Here is a 24,858-nt window from a genome sequence, read left to right on the forward strand (position 1 = left end):
AATGACGAGGTAAGAATGGCTGGACGTCCGGAGCGTCCGATCGCGGCGCGTTATCATACAATACAACCAACGGCGAGGTGTGAGCAAAGCAGAAGGCCCAGCTGCGAGAGAGGACTTGGATTTGGATCCATAGCCAAGTGAAAGTGAGGCAGTTTGCATAAAGTAGAAGGCATAGCGTCGCATAAGACTTAACGCCGAACTGCAAAAGAGTGGCTTGAAATCGAACCTATGTACCTAATCACGGTTCTCCTACTGCTCAGCCTTTGGCTTACCTCGAAAGCGCAACTTGATAAGATACTTTTGGTTTTCGGCCTTCGCGGGGCCCTTTATAACACTTTGACAATTAGGTCGCAGGATCGCGGCTCTGCAGAAACTCGGTCTGGCCGACACATCTGGTGTGCAAGAGAGCAAAATTCGCTACAAAATCGGTGATCAACGTCGAGAAAATCAGTTGGCCACAAGCCCGACGGTAAGATTTTTTGACCATGAGCTTTGAGGGCCTCCGCGTAAGGTTGGAGATGTGCTTACGTGTCCTCACTCTCTTACGACTCTTCGTTATTAGATGGGTAGACACATACCAAAAAGTTTCGTGTACATAAATACTACACTACGACTGCGATGCTGATGCAGCCTGTGCGTTTTTTTTTCCTACGATTTTGGTGCCCCCCTAGACGTGGTGCCCTAAGCAAGTGCTTATTTTGCTTAATGGTTAATCCGGCACTGGTTGTAGCACTACATTATTTATAGACGAATGGTTTTGCGGTTCATATTTTCGTATGAATGCGGTTTTTTATTGTATAAACCCGTCAATTTGGTACCAGTAGCCCACACCTGTGTTTGCCGTCGGAATCCGCTGCCAGACGCGGTCGCCCATTAATTCCCGGCGCTGATTCACGAGGAATGCTTAATTACTACACCACTTACAGATGACTTGCTTGATTCATGGCAGCCATATTGAATGTCGTGATGGAACTGTTGATTCGGACCAATGATAATAATAAGCATTGCGCTGGACAGTCCGCGTCAATATTTGAGGAAATAATACATGTAGCCCAGAAATAATCAAAGCCGAAAATAACTAGCTATTACGTGCTATTACTTTGCGCGCCTGATTGAACTAAATAGCAACTTTTTAACACAGTGTTTTGCTTCTTATGCATGCGCTCATATTAATCTCGTACATATAAATGTTAAATGTAGTAAATATATTAGTGACCGAGCATTAGCGAAAGTCTCCGTCCGTTTCAGCTTAAGCAAAAAGCTTTCGTATGTCCGGATGGTCTCCTCTGCAGGTCACATTTCTCATTTCTCGTGAAATGTTGTTAGCAGGTGTGATAGACAGATTTTTTCTTTCGTTCCGTATTTTGAAAAAAGTTCAAAATGACGGAAATTGGTATATCAGATTATGGAAGGTAGAGGCAAGGAATAGAATCCCCATAGGCAGAACTGTAGCAAAAGGGACCAGCTGTCAGCTATAAATAATAGTTCCAAATCTCTCCAGAGTAGCGCTAGAGTAGCTAAGAACCTAGGCGTTATTGACGGAGTGAAGTGCGCTGCTGTCTATGATTAGATTTTTTTTCTCAAGTATTCTAGGTATTGTAGTGCCACCTATTTATGGTTTTTTCTCGGACACTTTTTGGTATATGGAGATTCTATTCCTTAACTCTACCTTCCATATATCAGATTTTGATGGACATTTTTCATACATAGAGATTTTGCTCCTTTTTCTACACTCCATAATAACAGACTTAATATGGAAGGTAGAGGCAAGGAACAGAATCTCCATATACCAAAAAGTGTCCGACAAAAAACCATAAATAGAAATAGGTGGCGCTACAATACCTAGAACACTTGGGAAAAAAAATCTAATCATAGACAGCGCACTTCACTCCGTTAATAACACCTAGGTTCTTAGCTACTCTAGCGCTACTCTGGAGAGATTTGGAACTATTATTTATAGCTGACAGCTGGACACTTTTGCAACAGTTCTGCCTAGGGAGATTCTGTTCCTTGTCTCTACTAAACCTAATAAAAAATTTAATAATTTATAAACAATAGCGACTTTGTCCGCTGACCCATTGCCCACAACATGCCCATTATTAGCTATCATGTTTAGAATGTTGTTGCTACTCCCGCGAACTCTGTCAAGCAGTGAGGCCGTTTTCTTGCGCCACACGGCATCAAACCGTCTGTGCGCGCCTCGGCGAATATGGACGATGCGCTGCAGAAACGCGGAAGTCTCAACAGCATCCTAAAAGCATTATTGTATTGAATGCGCAAGATATTGTAAGCTCGCTGAGTATATCTAACCCACAGAGTTGACGTGTAGAATGATGTACAGTAAGCCTTAAAGAGAGTGATTTTGACTTCATCTGTACACCGAGCAAATCTGCGGGATAGCATGTTCGCTCTAAGGCCGTTCAGACCATTCAGACGCCGCGGGCGGCGGGTCGCTGTCGGCCGCGGGCGGCGGGTGAAAACGACCCCGGCCTAACTGACAATGCCATGCGCTCCCTCTCCATATCTAAATCGTCCTTTAAGTCGTCGGTCAGCAAATGTCCCAAATATTTGAAATGTGTCACTCTTTCTAGTGCAACACTTTTAAGGACGATAGGTGGTATAAAACAGGACATTTACTTCTCGCCTTAAAGACCATGATCTTAGTTTTACTTACATTGTAAGTCAAAACATGCGCTGTCGCGTACGCCTCACACACCTGGATTAGCTGACGCAATGCACTGACTGAGGGGTCCAGCAGCACCATGTCATCTGCGTAACTCAGGTTATTGACGCAGACACCGTCAAAAAACAGCCGATTTAAGTGTTGCTGAGTTCTTCAATCAGCGCATTCATGTATAAACTGAACAAAGGTGAGCTCAACCCCCTTTGCCTTACTCCGTAGTCCAGCCTACATGGGTCCGACAGCTCTCCTGCCCACCGCACTCGATTTTCCTGGTGTAAGTACCAGTACTTAACTAGTCACATCAACTCCGGTGGTAACCCTATCCCTTCCAGTTTACGCCAAAGTATGTCATATGAAATAGTGTCGAAAGCTTTCGAAAGATCCATAAAACAAGCATAAATTGGCTTATCCCGGTCGGTGTAATACCTGACAGTGTGCTTCAAACTAAGGATGACAGCTTCCGTAGATAGCCCCGGTACGAACCCGAACTGGGCGTGGGCATCGTGTAACTTCACATACCTTTTTAAATGCGAGTTGAGCACACTGTCCTGTGTTGACCTTTGCTATTATCGTGGCCAAGGAGATAGGTCTGTAGTTGGATTTATCCGATAAATTTCCCGACTTGCACTTGATAATAGGCACCACTAGAGTTTTGATCATGTCCGGGGGCAGGTACGAGTGACCGAGACAGATGTTGTAGAGATAAGAACTTAACGAAGGAAGTAAGTTTACGTTTTTTAAGCTTATCGCGAGGTCGACTTTTGACTGTATAGGTTGCGTACACTTAGGTTACTTCTGTTCTTGTATAATATTTACGCTTTCAATTGACAACGTTGACAATAATTGGTTACTCTTTGGACGGAACTGTAGTATATACGCTTCACACACTTTACTTAATTTAGTAACTGACGACAGGAACACAGCTATATGTTAAACACGGTGGAGATATTTTCATCTCACTTCTAACTATTGCTGCGTCACTTTTGTCAGTTACTGAATTAATAAAGGTATGTGAAGCGCTCCGACTGGAGAAAGAAAAGGCGTGGGCTACTTGAGCGAGTTGTACAAATTTGATGCACCGATAATTCGCGTGAATTCGATACACAGGAATTAAGCAGAGCCGGCAGAGGGCTTACCGTGGACGCCAAAAACGGAAAGCTATATGTACCGTGTGCAAGTATTTGCACTTTTTTACTCTTTACTCTTTCCGAACGTACCGTCAGAACAACTGTCACTGTGACAGCAGGACTAAGAAAAATAATAGTTTATTGACCGTAATCATAAATACTTAAAATACTTTCCTAATTTCAAGAAAACCACTGAATGGGAAATCCACCAATTTTGTCTTTTAACTCCAGTAATTACGATAAGATGATTAAATGTCAACATTTTGAATAGTCCCGCTATACATTCTAGTTCATAGAAATCAGAGGTCTAGTCTGAAACAATGAATCATACAGTGTTTATATCTTCCTTAGTCTTATGTTATTTTATTGTGATTGGAACCTGTAAGTATATTACGACCATTAAATAACAAAACGATTGAGTTTAAAATAAAAATAGTTTAAAGTTTAACATAAAAATTTACTACACAATAAAATGCCTTTTAAGGTTCTATTAATCACAACCTGAAGTATTACGAGACTATCCATGCGTCGAGTCTGCGGCACCACGTTGTGAAGCGCGGAGCGAAGCCCTCGAACCATCTCTTCAATACTATTAAGGAACTACATTTTCGAACCTTGGGCAAGGATTTCAGGCTCATACTCCATCCACGATCATCAGTATTACATTCCAATTTCAAAGCTTATGCTGTTGATGGGGATGGTAAAGAAACTACTGTACATATTGGTAAGTATGACTCTAATTCTTAAGGTTCCATATAGCATTGCCATAAATATGGGAATGTCAACTAGAACCATTGGAGCAAAAGTAACATAAAAAGGTAAAAATAAACCAAAATTCTATCCACTTTTGAGGATCTTTGCATGGATCACAGACTGCACCATCTCTACTTTGATGTGTACTGATATAAAGATATGTTTGTAGATAGAGGCAACTTCTATACTGGCAGGGTGTTTGGTGAAAAGTCTTCAGAAGTCAAGTTGCACATGGAGGATGGGCTCATCACTGGCATTATCCACACCCCAGATGAGACATATCACATTGAGGTGAGAACTCCCAATTTGCGCACCGTGGCGCCCTGGAGCGACAGTAAAGAGGGGCAATCCTCACCGCCTCACCATGATACCTATTTAATTCAAATAGCCTAGCTAGATTAGGGTGCCAAGATTAAATTTTTAACTTCAAGTGTGCTGTGGACTGAAAAGATTGGGATCCCCTGATCTCCAGATCTCACACCTCAGTTAACACTCAAGAGCCTGAAATATAAAGTTCTGTACGTCCTAATAATAAGAAAAGGCCAACTGTGGCAGAAGTCAACTAACCGCAGCTTGCAAGCTACATGTGGGGGTTTTGGAGTTACAATTGTGGCTTCTTTTCTGTTTTAAGGCTATTTTAACAGCTTCAGGCTTGACTATCAACATTTTCAGTTTTTGTGACACCACTCATAGTTATCTTTTATCTCAATTTAGCCATCATGGCGTCACCTGCCAGACCTGGATGATAAGACAATGATTACATACAGAGCTTCTGACATTCGGTTCAGCTGGGCAAACTCCGATGATGACACCAAACCTAGGGTCTGTGGATATGTTAAGGAAGGCAAAGGTATGGAAATAATATACTGATTTTTTGTCAAGAATGGCATCTATAGTTAGTTTTATTTGGGTTCAGTTTGGGTTTAGTTTTTCAACCATTAATATAATGATGATGACCATGATACAGAAATTTGTATTGTAAATAGTTTTTGTGGAACGCATGTTGTGTTTACCTATTATTGGATAGACACTTACTCATGTATTTTTGGGTTTTTATCTGTATTTTTTGTAGTGTTGTATCTGTTGGTAAACCTTAAATAAATAAAAAATAAAATATTTTTTTTTTAAGTCTAACTGGAATAGACTATAAGTAAACCTTCTTGAAACTATCTAGTATCTCTAATCTATATTCATTGATGATTATTTATTTATCGTTGATATTACATTAAGGTGTTAGGTTATCACCAACACAAGACATAAGACTACATGCTAATCGTAAGACTTTGCAAATCCCATTCTAACATGTTCATTATTTTAAACAGAACTAGAAGATGATGATGACGAAAACGACCAACTAGAGCACAAACACGAACAATCAGAAAGGGACAAATACTTAGACAACATAGAAGTAGACCACGAACTACCCCACAAGCCGGACTCCACGAGCGACAGGGACGAACATAAGCGAGTGAAGAGACAGAGCGACTACGAGTACACGCCGACCAAAACACGCTGTCCCTTATTGCTTGTGGCTGATTATAGGTTCTTTCAGGAAATGGGCGCCAGTAATACTAAAACAACTATCAGTTATTTGGTAAGTGTGATGCTGATGATTTTGTGTCTAAAGTAAGGATGCTAAGCACGAAGTATTTCGTACATCGACCCGCCATTTCCTATCTCTATATTCATATTCTTTATTTGTATTGACCATACATTGTCATAGATACGTGCGATATATGCGAGTCCGAGCGCGCCGCTTCGGCCGAGGCACGTCTCCGTTTTGTGCGCGAGGAAAATGCATCGCGCGTGTGTCCGCTCTGTGTGGACCCGCCTTTTTGCATGCGATACGAAATTCTTGTCTTTACTTTACCCACAATTAATATGTATGTTCTCTATGAACTCTCTACATATATCTCTACTGAACAAAGAAAAAAAGCACTTCATTTAATGTTTTGGTCCTCACAATAGCTTTACGATGTCTCAATCGCAATCTAACATAAGTATTACCTAACTTTTAAATCATTTTCAGATAAGTCTCATCGACCGAGTTCACAAGATCTACAATGACACCGTCTGGCAGGATCGTCAGGTGAGCGAACGAACATAACCTCATAAGGCCCAGTCTGCTTCACAATAAACGCTCCGATAAAATCTAATTAGAACCTTACATAAACTAAATCAAGAAGCATTTCTTTAGCCTACTAACACGAAATACCTGAGATACGAGTATTAAGTTACTTAGTTTAGGTATTGATATAAAATATATTAGAGCTAGTTTTAATTTCTGCTTACAAGATCATAATATATATTCTATGTTTACTTTTATAAACCATGTTTGTACATCACACACTGAGTTAACTTTAAGTCCCGTTTTTATTAGTTAATAACAAGTTTGTACATTTCCAGTATTTAAGTACCTACTACATAAGCATAAGCATTGTTTTAATTTTTGATTTTTTTATGAAATAATTTTTTTTTTATTTTTATTTGCTTTCTTATTCAAACGAATTTCATTCTTATTTACTATACAACAGACTTCAATAAAAAATAGGAACATTTTCTGCGGTGGATACGACGAAGTTAAATAGTATATATATATTTTTGGACCAGTGAGTTCAAACTATTTGTAGGAAGCTTATCTATTTCGCAGGACATGGACGGGTTCAAAGGCATGGGCTTTGTGATCAAAAAGATCCTAGTTCACTCAGAACCGACGCGCGTCCGCGGCGGCGAGGCGCACTACAACATGGTGCGCGAGAAGTGGGACGTGCGGAACTTGCTTGAGGTATATTTTGAACCTACCTCTGTTTTTGAATATACTTGCTGACGCTGAATTTAGATTTTCGAACAAAGTAGATGAAAATCTCGCGCCATCTGTTTCCATTTTTTCGTATCTACCACGAAATTATCTATTAGAGAAAAGGCAAGGCAAATAATATTTAGTGGTATAATACTATTATTATAGCACCAAACTAAAATAAAGGGCAAGGCTAGCCTAGATTGTCACGGATATCATTTCGTGGTAGATACGAAGAAATGGAAAAAGATCAAATATAGATTTTATGGATCAAAATTATTTTCGTTGCCTTGTTTCTGACCACTCTGTCACGCTTGTAAATACAAATGTGCCTTCTATCAAAAAAATAAAACAAGTCGAGTGCTATTGCATGTTGTTCTAGATGTAGATTATAATTTACATCGGAAAAATTAAAAAATAAATTTCATCTCGTACAAAAAGCTACACTCCGTCACATTTTTTGGGGACATAAAACAAGATAAAATAATTTTAACCTTTATATCTACAAATATATGTTATGTTACTATACGTTACAAAATGACAATAGTTTATTCAACCGTTTCAGTATATAATGTCTGATTTCCGGTCCGTCAGATTTTTCGGCACACGTCTCAACAGATATGTTTGACAAGTATGACTGCAGTAAACAACTCTTATATCATCAGGTGTTCAGCCGCGAGTACTCGCACAAAGACTTCTGCCTGGCGCACTTATTCACAGACCTGAAGTTCGAAGGGGGCATCCTGGGGCTCGCCTATGTGGGCTCGCCGCGGCGCAACTCCGTCGGCGGCATCTGCACGCCAGGTAGACACGCCATTTTGAACCTACTGACTGATGGGTTAGAGTTTATATTCAAGTAAAAAGGCCAGACTTACAGCGATGAACTTTTACGTGGTCTCGTGTACCATCGATGGTCCACATTCTTAACTCGCACGCCGCCTCGCGAGGAAATTGCCGCGCGGAGCTCGGTCTCTGTAGACGTACCTCGGCGGCATTGCCTCGAGCGAGGCACGTCTCCACTGACCGGACCGGCAATTACCTCGCGAGGCGGCTCGTTCTGTGAGGCCCCGCCTACTGACAATTTGTAGGTAAACCTTACTGGAAATGATAAAGTCTAAGGCAGTGTTTCGTTTTCAAACATTGCTCATGGGTCATGTTATCACAGCCAACTAGTGGCTCAGCCAGCTAAGGTAAAATCGTTTATTATTTATGCCAATCGAAAATTTAAAAATCTACAGAAATGCATACGGGACTATTCGTTGCCACCTTCGTCATTAGTTTTTACTTTTCTATTGGCGTTCTTCATTAACAATGTCACCTTGACTATATGTGGCTTTCCGCTAGAGAAGGGTCCATGTGCACAGGGACCCTTTAAGCGTGTAACCACATAAACGCATGAAATGAAAGAAATTGTGACGTAGAAATTAACACTTATTTATTTTGTGGTGATTGTTAAGCCCTATACTTTTACCGATAAGATTTTGTGATCTTAACATATACCCATGTAGTTATATACATTAATTTAAATATGTTTTCTTTTATTAAGTCACCCTTTAATAGGCATATGGGTGTCAAAAAATATTCAAAATTTAAGCTTATACCAGTAGAATAAATTCACATTAAAACAGATTGAGTTAATTTTTATTTTTAAGCACTTTTGTTTGTTTGACATTGGGTTTGTTTCGTTTTCAGCTATTTCGGTGCAATAGTGTGAGTGTTTATTTTTTGTTTCTTTTGCATGACATTACATTTATATTATTTATTATTACTTATTATGTTGTATTATTTACTATTTAGTGTATTTATTTATGCAATATTATATTCTAGGGTGGTGGAATACTTATGTATTACATGTAGCTTTGCAACTATATTAAATTTGTAACGCAGGTGTAGAATAAGAGATAATGTAGTATCAAGAAAATTCTTACTGAAATTTTCTTTAGCTTAATAATTTAGCGTGAAGTTAACAAAATTTTAATATTTAATTCTAGCCGCTAAGAGGCGTCATTGTATTATGATTTTTAAATTTGACAAATAACAATTGCAATTGTGTAGGAAAATTTTGAGTTGCTAGCGGATAGAGATTAACTATAATCAGTACTATAGTTTGTGTCATCCACGATGACGCGCAGATTTGTCGAATGTAGCCTTTAATAACATGATATTACGAGTCAAGACACGTGTCGTCGTGAATGACACGATCTATCCCCCTTATATATATCAACAACTATTTTTTCCCGAAATTGCAGAATACTTCAAGAACGGCTACACCCTATACCTAAACTCCGGTTTATCCTCCTCCCGGAACCACTACGGGCAGCGCGTGATAACTCGCGAAGCCGACTTAGTAACCGCTCATGAATTCGGCCACAACTGGGGCTCGGAGCACGATCCGGACGTCGCCGAGTGCTCGCCGGCGGCCAGCCAGGGAGGGTCGTATCTGATGTACACGTACAGTGTCAGCGGCTATGACGTCAACAACAAGGTACATATATTATACATATATATAGATTTCTTTGTATTCTCCTCATGTCCGGCATACGACTTGTGAGCCAAGATGACCACTGAGTGGGAGCCCCACGAGTCCAACCGAGGAGCCGGTAGACCTCGTCGGCGATGGCGGGATAACTTGGACTCCTTTTTAAGAGGCTGGCCAGATACAGCACTAAACAGAGACGAGGAAAAAGAGGGGGGGGGGGGAAGGCCTTTGCCCAGCAGTGGGACACAGTGGGCTCTGAATAATAATAATAATAATTTTCCTCATCTCTGAGACGTGACAACTGTGGTCACTAACGATCTCCAAGCCAGTCGATCTTGGGCTTAATGCTAGCCTGTAATGTGGCTAGTTTCTGCAGCTATTCTATCCACTCAACGTGTGACCTTACGTCGATTCCTACGCTTTCTTGCCTTGCAACCAGTGAGCATAGGTTTTTCCAGACCCTTAGGTCCAGATCTGCTCAGATGGTCAAAAAAACTAATTAGAACTATTACCGATATATTATAAAGATATAAAAAATTAAACCCCTAACTTTGCTACAATAATCTAGTAACCAAGTAACCATACAGACATCTTTAAATCCGGACTTAGGTACTAAGCATATAAATAAATCTATGGTAGACAACAGGCGGTCTGATCGTCGAGACAACCTTTAACTTTTTGAAGTCGTTTTAATTGAATATTTTGTGACAGCGTTTCTCGCCGTGCAGCCTTCGCTCGATCCGTAAAGTGCTGCAGGCCAAGTCCGGGCGCTGCTTCAGCGAGCCCGAGGAGAGCTTCTGCGGGAACCTGCGCGTCGAGGGCGGCGAGGAGTGCGACGCGGGGCTGCTCGGTAACTTGTACTTGTGTTACCAGCGTGCCCGCGAAAGGATTTTATCCGACCCGCCGCCGGTCCTATGAAATAATTAGTATATGGCATGGCCCTCCTCTTAAATTTCTTTAACTTTTTGGCTCCCCATGAAGAAACTTTGACCACCACTGTGTTAAACAGTTGCTGCACGCGAAGCAATTAAAAAAGAGACAGGACGCCGCCCGCGCATATAGGTGTGACAGAGAGCACGCTACGTGTTAGCGTGCAGCGACTGCTTGACTATAGTTGTGACTATTTATAATAGAAAAAAAAATTGTGAAACAAATTTAAGAGGGGTTAAATTTGTTTCACAGAAAGCTTTGTTTAACATATATATTAACTGACTTCAAAAAGTAGAGGTTATATAATGAAGTGTAATTAATCCTAATGGACCACAAATGATTCTATTTGATTTCCTCAGGCACGGAAGATAACGACATGTGCTGCGATAAGAATTGCAAATTAAGGAAAAATCAAGGAGCCGTTTGCAGGTAAATTATGTGCTATAACTCCGCTATATATTACGTTATACATATGAGCCGACAACTAATAACGAAATATCAATTTTCAAATTTAGAGATGTGAGTCGGATTTGAAACAAAATCAAAAACGGCGTGAGCCGGTTAACCTATTGTTAATGTCAAATTAAGCTAACGGCTGCCAGACTTGGATTTACGCCAAAGACATAAGACACAAGATTCAAACTTGCCAAAGAGCCCAAGAACGAAGCATACTAAACCTAAAAGGACTAGACAGAGTGAGAAATACAAAAATACGAGAGAGGACGAGAGTCATCGACGCATTAGAACACTGTCTGAAAATGAAATGGCAATGTGCGGGCCATATAGCGAGAATGAGCGACCAAAAATGGACCAAACGTGTAACACTTTGGAAAGGGCCACATGGAAAAAGAAAATCTGACAGACCAACCACAAGATGGGTCAATGACTTCATCAACATCATACCGCACAAATGGCAAGATGTAGCGCAGGACCGCTCAGAATGGCGGCGGCTGGGGGAGGCCTTTACTCGCGAAGAGGTCCACTAATCATAGTGCTAGTTAGTAGTTAAATTAAGTTAATAATAATAATAAAAAAATTAAGTATGTAAGCTAGAGATATATATTTATTAATCATTGTTATTAGAGTGGAATTAAAGGCTTTTTTTTTATTTATTTTTTAAGCTAACGACCATCGGATCTTTCATTTACACATAATAGGCTGAAATTCTTAATATTTTTTTTATTTTTATAAAGGTTCATCAACAGTGAACAGTGATTCTTTTGATTTATGTAAGACACGTCCCGACTCCAATCGTATCCAGATCGTATACAGGACTGTTTTCTCCTCTCAGTGACAAGAACTCTCCGTGCTGCTCGGGCTGCGTGTTCGCGCCGCCGGGCGTGGTGTGCCGCGAGGCCGCGCACTCGGCCTGCGAGGGCGAGGCCACCTGCAACGGCGCTACTGCTGACTGCCCCAAGGTATGACAGTAAACATACTGTACTGAAGACAGTGCCCGTGACCGAGACAGTTCCCGCCACCGGGCGTGGTATGTGGCGAGCCCTGCGAGGCGAGGCCACCTGCAACGGTGCCACGGCCGACAGCCCCAAGGTATAAAAGTATCTTCAGTGACAACTCCCCGTGCTGCTCGGGCTGCGTGTTCGCGCCGCCGGGCATGGTGTGCAGCGAGGCCTGCGAGGGCGAGGCCGAGGCCACCTGAAACGGCGCCACCGCTGACTGCCCCAAGGTACCATTTTACCCTGTCAACTGACCGTTTTCTGGCAGCTTTAGGTCTAAATGTAACTAAAATTGACGGTTTGATGAATCAATGCGAATGTTTTAACGGTTAACCTCATGAGGATGTGTTTTTATGACAGGCGCCAGCGATAGCGGACGAGCACGAGTGCGCGGAGCGCGGGCGTTGCCGCAACGGCTCCTGCGTGCCGTACTGCGAGACGCAAGGCATGCATAGTTGCATGTGCGACATTGGTATGTTGAATTAATCACCCTTAGTTTTGTAGTGTATTCCCTACCCACTCCCCATCCCCATTCCCTAGTTTGTACCCGCCCCACGTAACCGCCGCCATACAATGAGGTGGGGACAGATGGGAATGATTCATATCAATGCACCCGGGGGGAGATAAATGGGAATACACCAACCTTGCTGCAGAAGGTGTATTCCCATTTGTCTCCCCCCATAGGAATAGCAGTGACACATGTATTACAATCATATTATGAATAGTCTTCTTTACTGAGTAAAATCAAAATCACAATGGACTCTCCATTGACATTAACATTTTAAATGTTTTAACACATTCGCTGCCAGCGACCCGCTAGGCGGGTTCTCTGTTTGTAGGCGATCATCGCTACAAAGCGGATAAACCATGTAATTGGTTACACAGGTAGCGGGTAGCTCGCGCTGGCATTAAATGTGTTCATTGATATATATAAACTTTGCAGTGGCGGACGCGTGCAAGCGTTGCTGCCGCAAGAGCCTGAACAAAACGTGTTTCCCCGTCGCGCACAACGACATCCTGCCCGACGGCACGCCCTGCATACAGGGCTTCTGCAACAAGGTCAGTCCGTCCCGTCATAAGATCTTGGTCTTCGGTTGACACTAGGCTAAGGGTCTCATACCGTTACACTTTATTTCTGCGGAGCTCGTTGCAACCCTGCGGCCCACAACGCATCTACATACTACCAAAGACACATTGATTGAGTAAGATGCGTAAAATCAAAGACAATTTCGTGATAATTTCGTGTACGGAAGGTGGAGATAAGGAACGAAATCTCCATGTACCAAAAAACTTTAAATAGGTGGCGCTACAATACCTAGAGTACTTGAACAATAAAAACCAAATCATAGACAGCGCAATTCACTCCGTCAATAACGCCTAGGCTCTTAGCTACTCTAGCGCTACTCTGGAGAGATTTGGAACTATTATTTATAGCTGGCAGCTTTTGCAATAGTTCTACGTTAAGAGATGCCACTCCTCTTAATTCCACATTCCATAATTTCGTGCTTTAAATTTGACAGGACAAAAGTTAACGTTTGACAATTCAGTGACCGTAAAATATACGGCGCAGCACAGCGCCATCTGTTTTGGATGTCCAACTAAGGGGCACGTTTTATTCTTAGACTTTACTTCATTATTACAATCAATTCTCTTTGCTACTAGGCTACTTACTACCTTCATATTTTAAATTTTTTATATAATACTTTAATATATGTATTCTTATGCTGACTTGTGTTTTTAAAATTGTAATTTGCAACTTTTTTAAATACAGCCAACCTCACGAGATCCGCTTACTGTCTTCGGGCACGGTTATAATACAAAATTTAATTCCAGGGTGTCTGCGAGAAGACGATCCAGGACGTAGTGGAGCGTTTCTGGGACATCATCGAGGACATCAACATCAATAACGTGCTGGGGTTCCTGCGCGACAACATCGTCGGCGTGGTCGTACTCGTCACTGCGTTCATTTGGATCCCTGCCAGCTGCGTGGTGAGTAGCGTTACCAGATATACATATACACCGTGTTTTTATTGAATTTCGTTAACTTCGGGGTATTGGTAAGTATGTTTAAGGAAACTACTTGACATAGTTAATTTTTTTTACGTTTTTTTTTGTTATAAAAAGTAATTAAATGTTGCATATAGCGTTGTTGTTGCACGGGCATTACATTTATCTCAATCAAACAATTGAAAACTGTGACATGTCAATGTCATTTCGAACATCGATCGTCCGAGATAGTACTTACGTTTAGTAGCAAATGTATTAACCCGTACTAAACACTAATCAATATGTGAACGGGCCCTAAGGTCAGTGTACACACTCGTAAGAGCTTTATAAGATAAAAATAAAATATTGATTATCTCCGAAATGGAGTTAATTAGAATACCGGTGTCTTTGAGAAAGTTACTTAATTTAAGCTCAGGAATGCACCCTTGAAATTAACGCAAATCAAAAAAACACGGTGTATATATATATTTTACACAACGCCGGTGGCAAACAAGCATACGGCCCGCTGGGTAAGCAGTCTCCGTAGCCAATGTACGCCTGCAACTCCAGAGGAGTTACATGCGCGTTGCCGAACCTAACACTCTCCACCCTCGTTGAGGTCTGGCAACCTACAATATTCTAATTTTTCGGAACCACGTTAATACATAGCCGGGTCCACACAGAGCGAGCATACGCGTGAGGCAATTTATTCACGCACAAAACTGCCAGTGTAGACGTGCCTCGGCCAAGGCGGTGCGCTCGGGCGAGGAAAACGCACGCGCCGCCTCGCGGTTTTGTCAGATGCAGAGAGGTTGTATCCAAGGGGGTTCACCTCTCTTTGCAGCTGACTGTACATGAACCCTTTTAATACATACATTAGTAACTGCTGTTTCTATTCCAGATCAGTTACGTGGACCGGCGGAGGCAGCGGCAGCACCAGAAGTATGTGGAGTGGGAGCGGCAGCACGACCTCGTGCACCCCTCGTCCCCCCGCAAGATCATACACACGAGGTACATTTTATGCGTACACGCTTTTTAAGGTTCCGTACCCAAAGGGTAAAACGGAACCCTTTACTGAGACTCCGCTGTCCGTCCGTCTGTCACCAGGCTCATGAACCGTGACAGTTAAAACTTTCACAGTTCATGTGCTTCTGTTACCGCTATAACAAGAAATGCTAAAAAGTACGGAACCCTCGGTGGGCGAGTGCGACTCGCACTTGTCCGGTTTTTTTGTGAGCGATGAAACTCCGAGGCCTCCTAGTTCACTCTGTACCTTTTTTTTTATACTACGTCGGTGGCAAACAAGCATACGGCCCGCCTGATGGTAAGCAGCCTCCGTAGCCTATGTACGCCTGCAACTCCAGAGGAGTTACATGCGCGTTGCCGACCCTAAACCCGCCCACCCTCACGACTGCATGTTGTGCATGACATTCAATATTGTATACCATAAATGTGGTAGACTACGGACAAGGACATATTACCAATAACATCTTTTATATTTTTACCTGTGGTCTGACAATAAATAATTTCTATTTCTATTTCTCATTGAGCTCTGGCAACCTTACTCACCGGCAGGAACACAACACTATGAGTAGGGTCTAGTGTTATTTGGCTGCTGTTGACCTAGTCTTCTCCTATGGTATCTTGAGCGCCACACCCATTAAATATAACGCCCCCGTATTGGAATGCATGAAGGCCTATATTACACTGTAACTGTGTGCGGCAGTTGACGTCTTTTTGGCAATTGACCTTTTCGACGCCGTGGCAAACACAGAAGCTGTCACTCGGACGCCACGTCACCGAAGTGTTAAAATTTAAATTGTACTTTATGCATATGCACGTAGGTCTATGTTGCTCTATGGTCTGTGACGGATTAATCTGTCTTCAGCGTGGGACCTACGGTGCGGATATATCCGTCTTATGCGTCAAAAAGGTTAAAGAATTAATAACCAATTTTACCAGTGAATTTTTGTCTCATGTTCGTTATTTGTTCTAGATTGCCAAAGCAGAAGCCGCCGGGCATGAAGACTGCCATTCAAGGCACCAGCCAACTTTAAACCTCTCTAATCGTACAAATATTGTAATAAGTAGATAAAATTAAATTACGTATTAAATGAAACAAAGAGCTTTTTATTTATTTTTTATTTGCATTTAATAGTGATTACAATTTATTACCAGAATAAATAACTTAGTAAGATAAATAATATTAATGCTTAGAGCAAAGTAGAGTTTTTACATAATACTCAGGATAATTAAATCTGTATTTCTTATATATTTAATTTCTTATTTCCTTTCTTAATCGGGGATATAATGAACCTTTTTATAATTTTTTAAATTTTCTGGAAATCGGAGTTAAGCACACATGTCTCGAGACACTATTGGGAGACATTAATACGATATGTTTACCTCTGTTTGCTTCAATCTGTACAGTGTTTTAAAATTACAGTTAGCAGAAGTTATAGTTAAGCGGGTGAGGTGTTGAAAATGATTAATAGTGTTACATTTGTCTGAAAAAAAAAAACGAATTAAAAAGTTAGTTGTAAACGTAGACATTGTCAGGTATCCCTCATGTCAGCTCGGCTCGCAGGCTCAGTTGAGCGCCGTGGAGGTGAGCAGCGCCACGCCGCGCTCGTAGAAGGCGTGCGGCTCCTGGCCGGGCGCCACGGGCAGGCGCACCGTGAACAGCAGCTCCGAGCGCGCGCTGTTCAGGTACACCGGCAGCGTCAGCGCCTGCCCGCCGCCCGGGCCCGTGCTGCTCTCCGGCCCGCTGCCGACCGAGGGTAACATGTTAAATGACGGCACACGGAACTACATTCTAAATTACGAAGGATCGACGGAAACGCTCGGAAGATTAATTAATAATGATATATTCTGGAATGTTTCTTTATTCGCTGCTGCCCTTATTTTGTTGGCTTTTATACGTTAAATCTTATGAAGTAAAATTGGTTCCAACGTCTGACGGCTAGCATTAATGTTTGACATTCCATAAGATTACGTGTGTTTGTGACATTCAGCGCCTCTTCACCTTGCCAATTGGACGTAGTTAAAGGAAAAGGATCCAATCCACAAAAATACCAAAACATGAGTTAAGTATACCAAGCAGGCCTTTAATGTGTATATTTTCATTCAGCAAAAAAGCACTGAGCTCACATAGCGTTTTCATATTTTAATCGACATCGGATACCATCCCCCATGTATGAAAGATTAAAAATGATATTCACCAATAAGTATTCAATACTCTTGGTACCTTGTTGTAAAATTAGGTTAGTGACAGGACTGGTTTATATAAATTTCAACAAGAAAAATCCAAACTGCTTGGAATCTTTTTGAGAAAATGCAATGAATACTTTTCGTCCTAAATATATATCAACAAAACTGATCCAACCCATTTGGATCGTTTTTGAGAAACTAATTTGACGATGTGTAAATACTTTAGCTAAACAACAAAAACGATTCAGCAAACTTGGATCACATTTGTGGAATTCTTGTTATTCCAGCATTGGTGTATCAGTAAACAACAAAAACGATTCATGTTAAATATATTAACTTTAGGCTGACTTTTTAAATTTAAACAACTTTATACTTAACCTAAAAGGCAGTTTTACTGCTATGATAGGCTAATTTTGAATTTTTTACTATATATGTCGACTTGGATCGTAATTCATAAACAAACTAAATAGATGAGGAAAAATAACAGAAATCATTCAAACTGTTTGAATCATTTTTGCAGGTTTAAATTAACTTGTTCTTATATTCAGCGTCAAACATCAAAGTAGATTTAAGTTAATTGGATCTTTTTTGATAATTTACTCCAGGTATAGTTTCATAGTGGCAAATTAATCAACGGAAAAGATCCAGTTTACATGAATACGTTATAGGGATTTTTTTATATTTAAAATGGCAATACAATGCTAAATTTTAATAACGATCCATGTTAATTATATTGTTCATAAAAAAATTTGCTTTTAGTATTAATTTCGTTTATACGTTGCTGGTATTAATAATGTTATAGTAATTATAATTTTGAAACTTTACCTATCATTTTTGTAACTAAAAAAACTGATTTTGCTATTGCGTCATGCTGTGCATTGTCGCGAAAGACAGGCCTGTGGATTTGTAACGACAAAAATGGTGAGTAAAATCTATTTTGGTTGAGTCCATCAAAACTTCTTCCGACTTATAAGATAAATTATTAAAGTTCTGTTCTAATATGTGTATGTTATTATTTAGCTGAGAATAGCGATCCTAAATTTTTTGCAAGGAAGGCATGGCGGGACCTTGCTCAGCACAGGGGGGATTGGAAAGCTAGAGGGGAGGCCTTTGCCCAGCAGTGGGACACACAAATAGGCTACTAAAAAAACCGATTAGTGATTATAAGAGGCTTTTATTATCGTTAAACAGAAGTGATCTCAATTTTGTTAATACTCAATACTTTGATAAGCTATTACATTGTTTTTTTAATAAAGTTTTTTTATCTTTTCTTGGTGATTTTTTCGTTTTTTTTCCAATTTATTGGGATGGATCCTTATTGCCTATTTAAAATGAAAAAGGTTACATGGAAAAAGTATTTTCTCAAAATGGATCCAACCCCACATTTAGTTAAATATCTCAAGAAATACGACATTAAACTAAATCGTTTATGTACAGAATCTTAAAACACATCAAAACTCATGTTTCATCCAAATAAGTATTATGGGAAAAGTGAATCAGTAATGAGGAATACCATTTCTAACTTTAAACCTCCATAACTTTTGCTCATCTCGCTGTGGATTGAATCCTTTTCCTTTAACTACGTCCAATTGTCTGACTACCAATTCAAAACCAGCAAAAGTTACCATCTAAGCGCCACTTACACCATTCCACTAACCCGAGGTTAACCGGTTAACCCCGGGTTAGTGGGACGGTGCAAGTGGCCCTAAAGAGATAAATTCTGTTAACCTTTTCGACGCCGTGTCAAACACAAAAGCTGTCACTCGGACGCCACGTCACCGAAGTATCAAAACTGGGTCTGCGGCTTCCTTGCCAGCTCCAGTACCAGCTGTGGCATCTGTACCGGCCCCGGTATCTCTAAAACACGTACCGTATCCACGTGAGCACGGTGAGCGGCAGGTCCACCATGATGGTGTTGGTGAGCAGCAGCCGGTTGCCCTTCACCGTGGCGCCCTGCAGCTTGAGCCCGGTCACTTGGAACGACCACTCGGTCGCGTCCGTGGCTTCCGTGCCCGGTTCCGGTATCGTCACCTAGAGGGAAAACTCGATATTAATAGAAGAAGTAGTTAATATGACGGCAAAGGGACGTGATTATGTTTTTTTTTACAGGTATAACAATTACCTGCAGATGTAGTTCTTCAAGTGACCAAGAATTAGCCTGCGCCACGCACTGGCGGGTGGCCGTGATGTACGCCTCCGGGTTTAGGAGACCTCCGAGCCACACAGGAATGCTCTGAAAATGGTATTCACGTTTTAAATTCGGAAAGCAACTCAAACAACATAAACAAATTTAATAAAAATAAAAATAACCGCATATAAAAAGCAGTTCAAGAATGGTATATGATATTTATAGACCTTATCAAATACGGCGCGATGGTAGCGTATCAAAATACGTCGTGTTGCAGGATCACGTAGTATTTCCCGTCCAAACAAGCCATCGTGATACATATTGAAGACAAAGGCAGTAATGTGTTCTCCCAAACGATCTTTTGTGGACCTTATCTCGTTGCAATAAGATTGGTACATGTTGAATGATGTGGCACAAGCAGTCCGTACTCGTGTGCAGCGGTACCTGCAGGCGGCGCGCTTGGGCGTCCGTGGCCACGCAGTCGGAGACGGTGGCGAGCTGCTGCACGCGGCGCGCGAAGTCGCCCACCCACTGGCGCACCGTGCAGCCGCGCGCCACCGCGTAGCGGCGCCACGCGGCCGGCAGCATGCCGCGCACCAGCGCGCCCACCATCGACCGCGTCTCGTTGGTCTGCTTCATCTCGCCCTGCGCACAACCACAACGACGTTGTAGCACCCGCACTGGCAGGGTCGCCATGTGATGGCGGGTGTTACGAGATACGACTGCTTGCGTACTAGGTAAGAGGATACTGTAAAATACTTATGTTGCGTACGTAATCAAACGTATCAAAGTAAAGGAAATATATGAAAAGGTGTGCGTGTTGTACGTCACATTACAAATTCAAGCTATCAAATACCGCAAGATGACGAGAGATGGGACCGTACCGTCCAGAGGTAGCGGGCTGATTTCGACAAAATTTTATTCCGCTTTAGATAGAGTGTGACATTGTAATTTCGTTAACTCTGCTAAGTACAATATTACCTAAATAAAAAATAGTTACCTGACAGATAGCGAGCACGTTCCTGAGGTCGTGGTGCACTTGAGCCAGCAGCGAAGCTCCTGCGGCAACCTCGCGCTCGAAGAAGCGGTACAACGGGTCCTTGATGTTCTCCACCGTACGGCGAAGCGTCTGGGTATCATTAAAGTTAATCAATAGGTGTTCTATTTTGGGCAGGCAAGCTCGGCTCGGCTCGGCAGCATCGGCTCAGTTGACCACTGCTATATAGACGTCAAAACTATAAACAATATTGCCTATTTTCATCTAATTCAATAGAATAAACCTTTTATACCCCAGATAATAATACGGTAAACACCATATGGTGGTATGGTATCACTGGACGGATACGAACTATTTTATTTTAGGAAATGCGACCTCTGGGGTAGCTAGGGGAAATGACAAACAAAATACATAAAGTTCTTACCGGTAGTTTTTCAGGCAAGAGCTGCAGCCATCCAGTAGCTGTTTGGTGAAGAGACTTCATCCAAGCCGGCCGGCCGTCGCCCTCCACCACCAACGCATCTGTGCAAACACATACAATATAAACCAGCGGCATAAACCGCCTTCCATCTGCATGATAACTTTGACTTTCTTTAGCGACAGGAATATGCGAGTACACTCTGCACACGAGCTCCAATAAATTGTAGAGGAGCCCCGCTTATCCAATTACCCACCCGACTTTTCAGTCTGAAAACGGATGGAGCTCGTGCTCGGACTGCCAAGAGTATTGAAAAGAACTCATGAAGTATCGAGCCACGCATGCAAAAAGATACGTAATATTATCATGCATGAATATTGCAAAATACATGGCTGGTATTATCACACTTAGTCAGGGCTCAAGATGATTTATGCCACAATTCATAGTAGTGTAAACGTAAAAATGCATTAATTTTGAATTTAGGGATTGTAATAAAGACTTTCGACCGTACATCACCATTGTATAAAATAAAATCGTAAAAGCTTGATTAATGCTTCCTGCATAATTTTAAATTAGGTATCTAAAAACTTTCTTGCCAATTCTTTAAACTGCCTAAACGACGGTTAGAATAAGAAGCTCACGCGGAAAGCTTCAAGCGCTTCAAAGTGTTGTGCAGATGGAACGGCGGCCTAAAGCAACACGAATGCGCTGCAGTAACGAACAACGATTAGATAGTACTCAAATTAAATCTAATAATTACCATCGACTTCTGTAACGTGGAAAAAAGAAATACAATTAAAGCCAATTACTAGTTTTGAAGCCAATGTGACATTTTGCGCTGTGTGCTGTGTTTACTATTCAGATTCTATAAGTGTATTTATGTACATAATGCTACATCAATAGCATTAGGTACACACTAATGGGAAGTGTAAGTGATGTTATATGCATTTATTACAATTTTTTTGTAAACGTTTTAGATAGTGTGATGTATGTGCATTAATATTTTATTTAGCTACTTGCTACGGTTTCCATATGTTTGTTATGTTTATAGTGGCGTGTATTTAGTGCTAAAGGGTCAAACGCAAACTACGGGATCTAAAACGCAGCCCCTGTTTCTGATTTATTAGCATCGAGAAGAAAATTCATTACCTCCTTGGGTATGGCGCACTAACGCAAGTCATACAGAGGTGCAAGCACTCAATAATATTATTGCGCAGAGAGGATGATTTTAGTTAATTATACTGCGCAGAAAGGATGGCAATATGAGTGTTCAAATTATTCGAAGTCATATTTCGCGTGTCAGTGGCACGGCTTAATCCCGACATCGAGTTTGTATTTAAGGTCCTTGATTGAAACTAACTTAATAGCTATTTATATTTATGTAAGCTGCGAGTCGCACTACTGAGCTTGGATAATCGACAAGTATAAACCGGCAAATATACTGACTGTCGTCCTGCGACGCAGCGTTGTAGGCGAGCTCCTCCTCGTCCTCCAGTTGCTGCATCTTCAGCAGCTTCGACACCAGGTCGCTGCCTTGTGTTGTCAGCAAAACCTGTACAAAAATACCACATGTCATGATCTTCCTACGCGTTGTCCCCGTATTTTACCAAGGCTCATTTACTTTATTTTCCTTAGCCGATAAGCCACTGGTAAACATCAAATTATATTTCGTATATACATATATTATATGTGAGTCATTCTGTTTTTTACTGCAGGTTTATGCAATTTCAAAGAATCTTGAAATCTCAATATTCGTAATGCGTCTTAACTTACACTAGCTACTAAAACATGATAATTGATAAGTATATAATAGGCCTCAATATTTGACCCTTGACTTTATTTTATTTTTAGAATTTATAAGCCTGGAGTATGCAAACATACAACTATGTTACCATCCCTGCCCTTTTACTTATAATGACAACTTTGTTACTTATAAAAAATAGATATTTTTTACTGTGGTTACAAGACTTACAAGGTATAACTAGTGCGGCATTAAAATGTAATTTATATTGATATACAATTAAAAAAATAAACATAATTTACAAATATAAAAATCAAATAAGTACTTGCTTCTGGGGACAAAAAACCTCATGACTGAAAGTCGCACGCCTTACCGCCAGACTCCCAAAGCCCTTAAATATTTTTTTTTATTTGTTTGTTATGACTAACCTTTTCAGCGTTGTTAGGCAAGCCGAGCCATGACGGAGTCTGCCTGTCGGACAACTCCTCGATCCACTTGAGGAAGTGGTCGCGCCGGTTGCCGTCGGGCATGGTGATGTGCCTCTGATTGCCGCTCGCCTGCGAAGGAATACCTCGTTTATAGATATTATACGTCGGCTATCTTTCCGCCTTATTATAGGGCGGCAGCGGTGACTTTTCTACAAGAATAGCAGCCAATGACTACCTTTTGAATACCAAGAACATATATTCATCGTAAGTGGTCGTACCCAAAGCCCCAACAACGCTTATAGTTGTTAAAAAAATATAAAAGTTTCTTTATTGCACATATAAAAAGAAAAGTTACACAGAGATAACAGTAAGTATTAATAGTAAGGCGCGTAGCAGTGCATTTTCAGACATTGAAGAGGTCCCCCGCACTAGGCCAGGCCTGTATCGCGGAGACCAGTTTACCATATTGTGCCATGCCTTAATCGACATAATATGTAAAGAAGAAATACACAATGATATTTTTGCAAACTTAGAAAAGTGACTAAAATACTAAATTTCCTATACTAATTTTACAAGCAAAGCCTCCGTTTCATTGTATGTTAGTGACAAGAGCCAGGTAAATATAAGTTTTTTGGCATTTATTAGAGAGAGCAAGAGCAGAGCAGATTATGGAACTTAGCCTACTTGTTACTATGTTGTAAATAGTAGAGCCGAAGGCATCGCCGAAGCGTCTACCAAAACCGGTGTTTACTCTAGGTACAGGTACACTAGGTACAGGCAGTTTAAAGACTCGTCTAGATACCAGGATAGCGTAGTTTTCCTTAGCTATAGCTGTTATTTTTGAAATTGTTTTATTTACAAGTAAGGTTTATTTTGGCATATTTTAATCCGAGTGACGTTTATGTATATTTATAATGTATGTTGTTTAAAAGGTAAAAAGGCCAATGATTGGATAGGTTACCTTATAACGGTTTCTAAAGTGTTAAGTAAGAATGACTTATAACTACAACCGCTAGTTGTCGATCTGATTCTCAACCAACAGCGGATTCAACAGGCCTACAAAAAGGACCTTAGTTACAAGGTACAAAATCCCTTACCCCATCGACATTAGCCACAAGCGCAAAGTCCGCCTCGAACGACCTTGGCGTGAACAGTTTGCACAGGAAAGAGTGCAGCAACCGTTGGTCGAACAAGTTGTCGATCTTGCCTCCGTAGATGCACTGCGAGAGCAGCGTCACTAGCGCCTCCCACGGCACCTTCTCGGGGGGCAGGTTGGTGCGGCCCTGGAGAACAAATTAGATTTTATTAGAAAAATATGTATCGAATTAAATATAAAATTTAACATGTTTCGTAATTAAGTTAATACATTAACAGTAATAGCTTTTATGGGCTTATGGCTGATTACCAAATGTAATAAAAAGACGACGTAAATCATGATTAATCTGCGCGATAAGTGCGCTATGGAAAACTAAAATTTAGAGTAGAGGAGAGAGCGTTTATTCGTGGCAAAATAAAAGAAGAAAACAACAAATAAGCCACGAAATGGTCCCGACTCATCATGGTGCTAGCTTGGCTGAGCTAGCGTGGTCTCCCGTGGGGTTGAATTTAGATGGTTGAATATTCATCGAATCAGATTTTCGAATACCCCGATTTCGGATAGCCGAATATTCGCTCCCCGTTATGGGAACGGACAAAGCACTATTCGTTGGAAATTTCATAAAAGCTAG

The 24,858-nt window shown here is 41.1% G+C and overlaps 2 protein-coding genes across 3 annotated transcripts in view; one reads left to right on the forward strand and one right to left on the reverse strand.

Moving 5' to 3' along the window:
• Positions 1-3,928: 3,928 nt before the first annotated feature.
• On the forward strand, positions 3,929-16,332 carry LOC133526931 (ADAM 17-like protease). Its single transcript, XM_061863791.1, has 17 exons — positions 3,929-4,191; positions 4,295-4,534; positions 4,733-4,854; positions 5,278-5,413; positions 5,886-6,157; positions 6,593-6,652; positions 7,214-7,348; positions 8,026-8,164; positions 9,610-9,845; positions 10,551-10,689; positions 11,129-11,198; positions 12,061-12,187; positions 12,584-12,695; positions 13,167-13,282; positions 14,057-14,212; positions 15,111-15,220; positions 16,206-16,332. Exons 1-17 carry the CDS (start codon positions 4,131-4,133, stop codon positions 16,264-16,266), a joined length of 2,292 nt encoding a protein of 763 aa, XP_061719775.1. The 5' UTR covers positions 3,929-4,130; the 3' UTR covers positions 16,267-16,332.
• Positions 16,333-16,544: 212 nt separating this feature from the next.
• The window catches only part of LOC133526935 (dynein heavy chain, cytoplasmic), an 83,724-nt gene continuing 75,410 nt past the window's right edge, over positions 16,545-24,858 (reverse strand). For both annotated transcript variants that reach the window (XM_061863795.1, XM_061863794.1), the window contains 9 exons: positions 24,229-24,414; positions 23,132-23,260; positions 22,409-22,514; positions 20,969-21,066; positions 20,548-20,676; positions 19,992-20,192; positions 19,542-19,652; positions 19,290-19,450; positions 16,545-16,976 (listed from right to left, as the gene is read on the reverse strand). In XM_061863795.1, the coding sequence (XP_061719779.1) occupies positions 16,799-16,976; positions 19,290-19,450; positions 19,542-19,652; positions 19,992-20,192; positions 20,548-20,676; positions 20,969-21,066; positions 22,409-22,514; positions 23,132-23,260; positions 24,229-24,414 (1,299 nt within the window). In that variant the 3' untranslated portion in view covers positions 16,545-16,798. The remainder of the gene's footprint in view (positions 16,977-19,289; positions 19,451-19,541; positions 19,653-19,991; positions 20,193-20,547; positions 20,677-20,968; positions 21,067-22,408; positions 22,515-23,131; positions 23,261-24,228; positions 24,415-24,858) is intronic.

The sequence above is a fragment of the Cydia pomonella genome, chromosome 17 (genome assembly GCF_033807575.1).
Source record: "Cydia pomonella isolate Wapato2018A chromosome 17, ilCydPomo1, whole genome shotgun sequence".
NCBI classification, from domain to species: domain Eukaryota; kingdom Metazoa; phylum Arthropoda; class Insecta; order Lepidoptera; family Tortricidae; genus Cydia; species Cydia pomonella.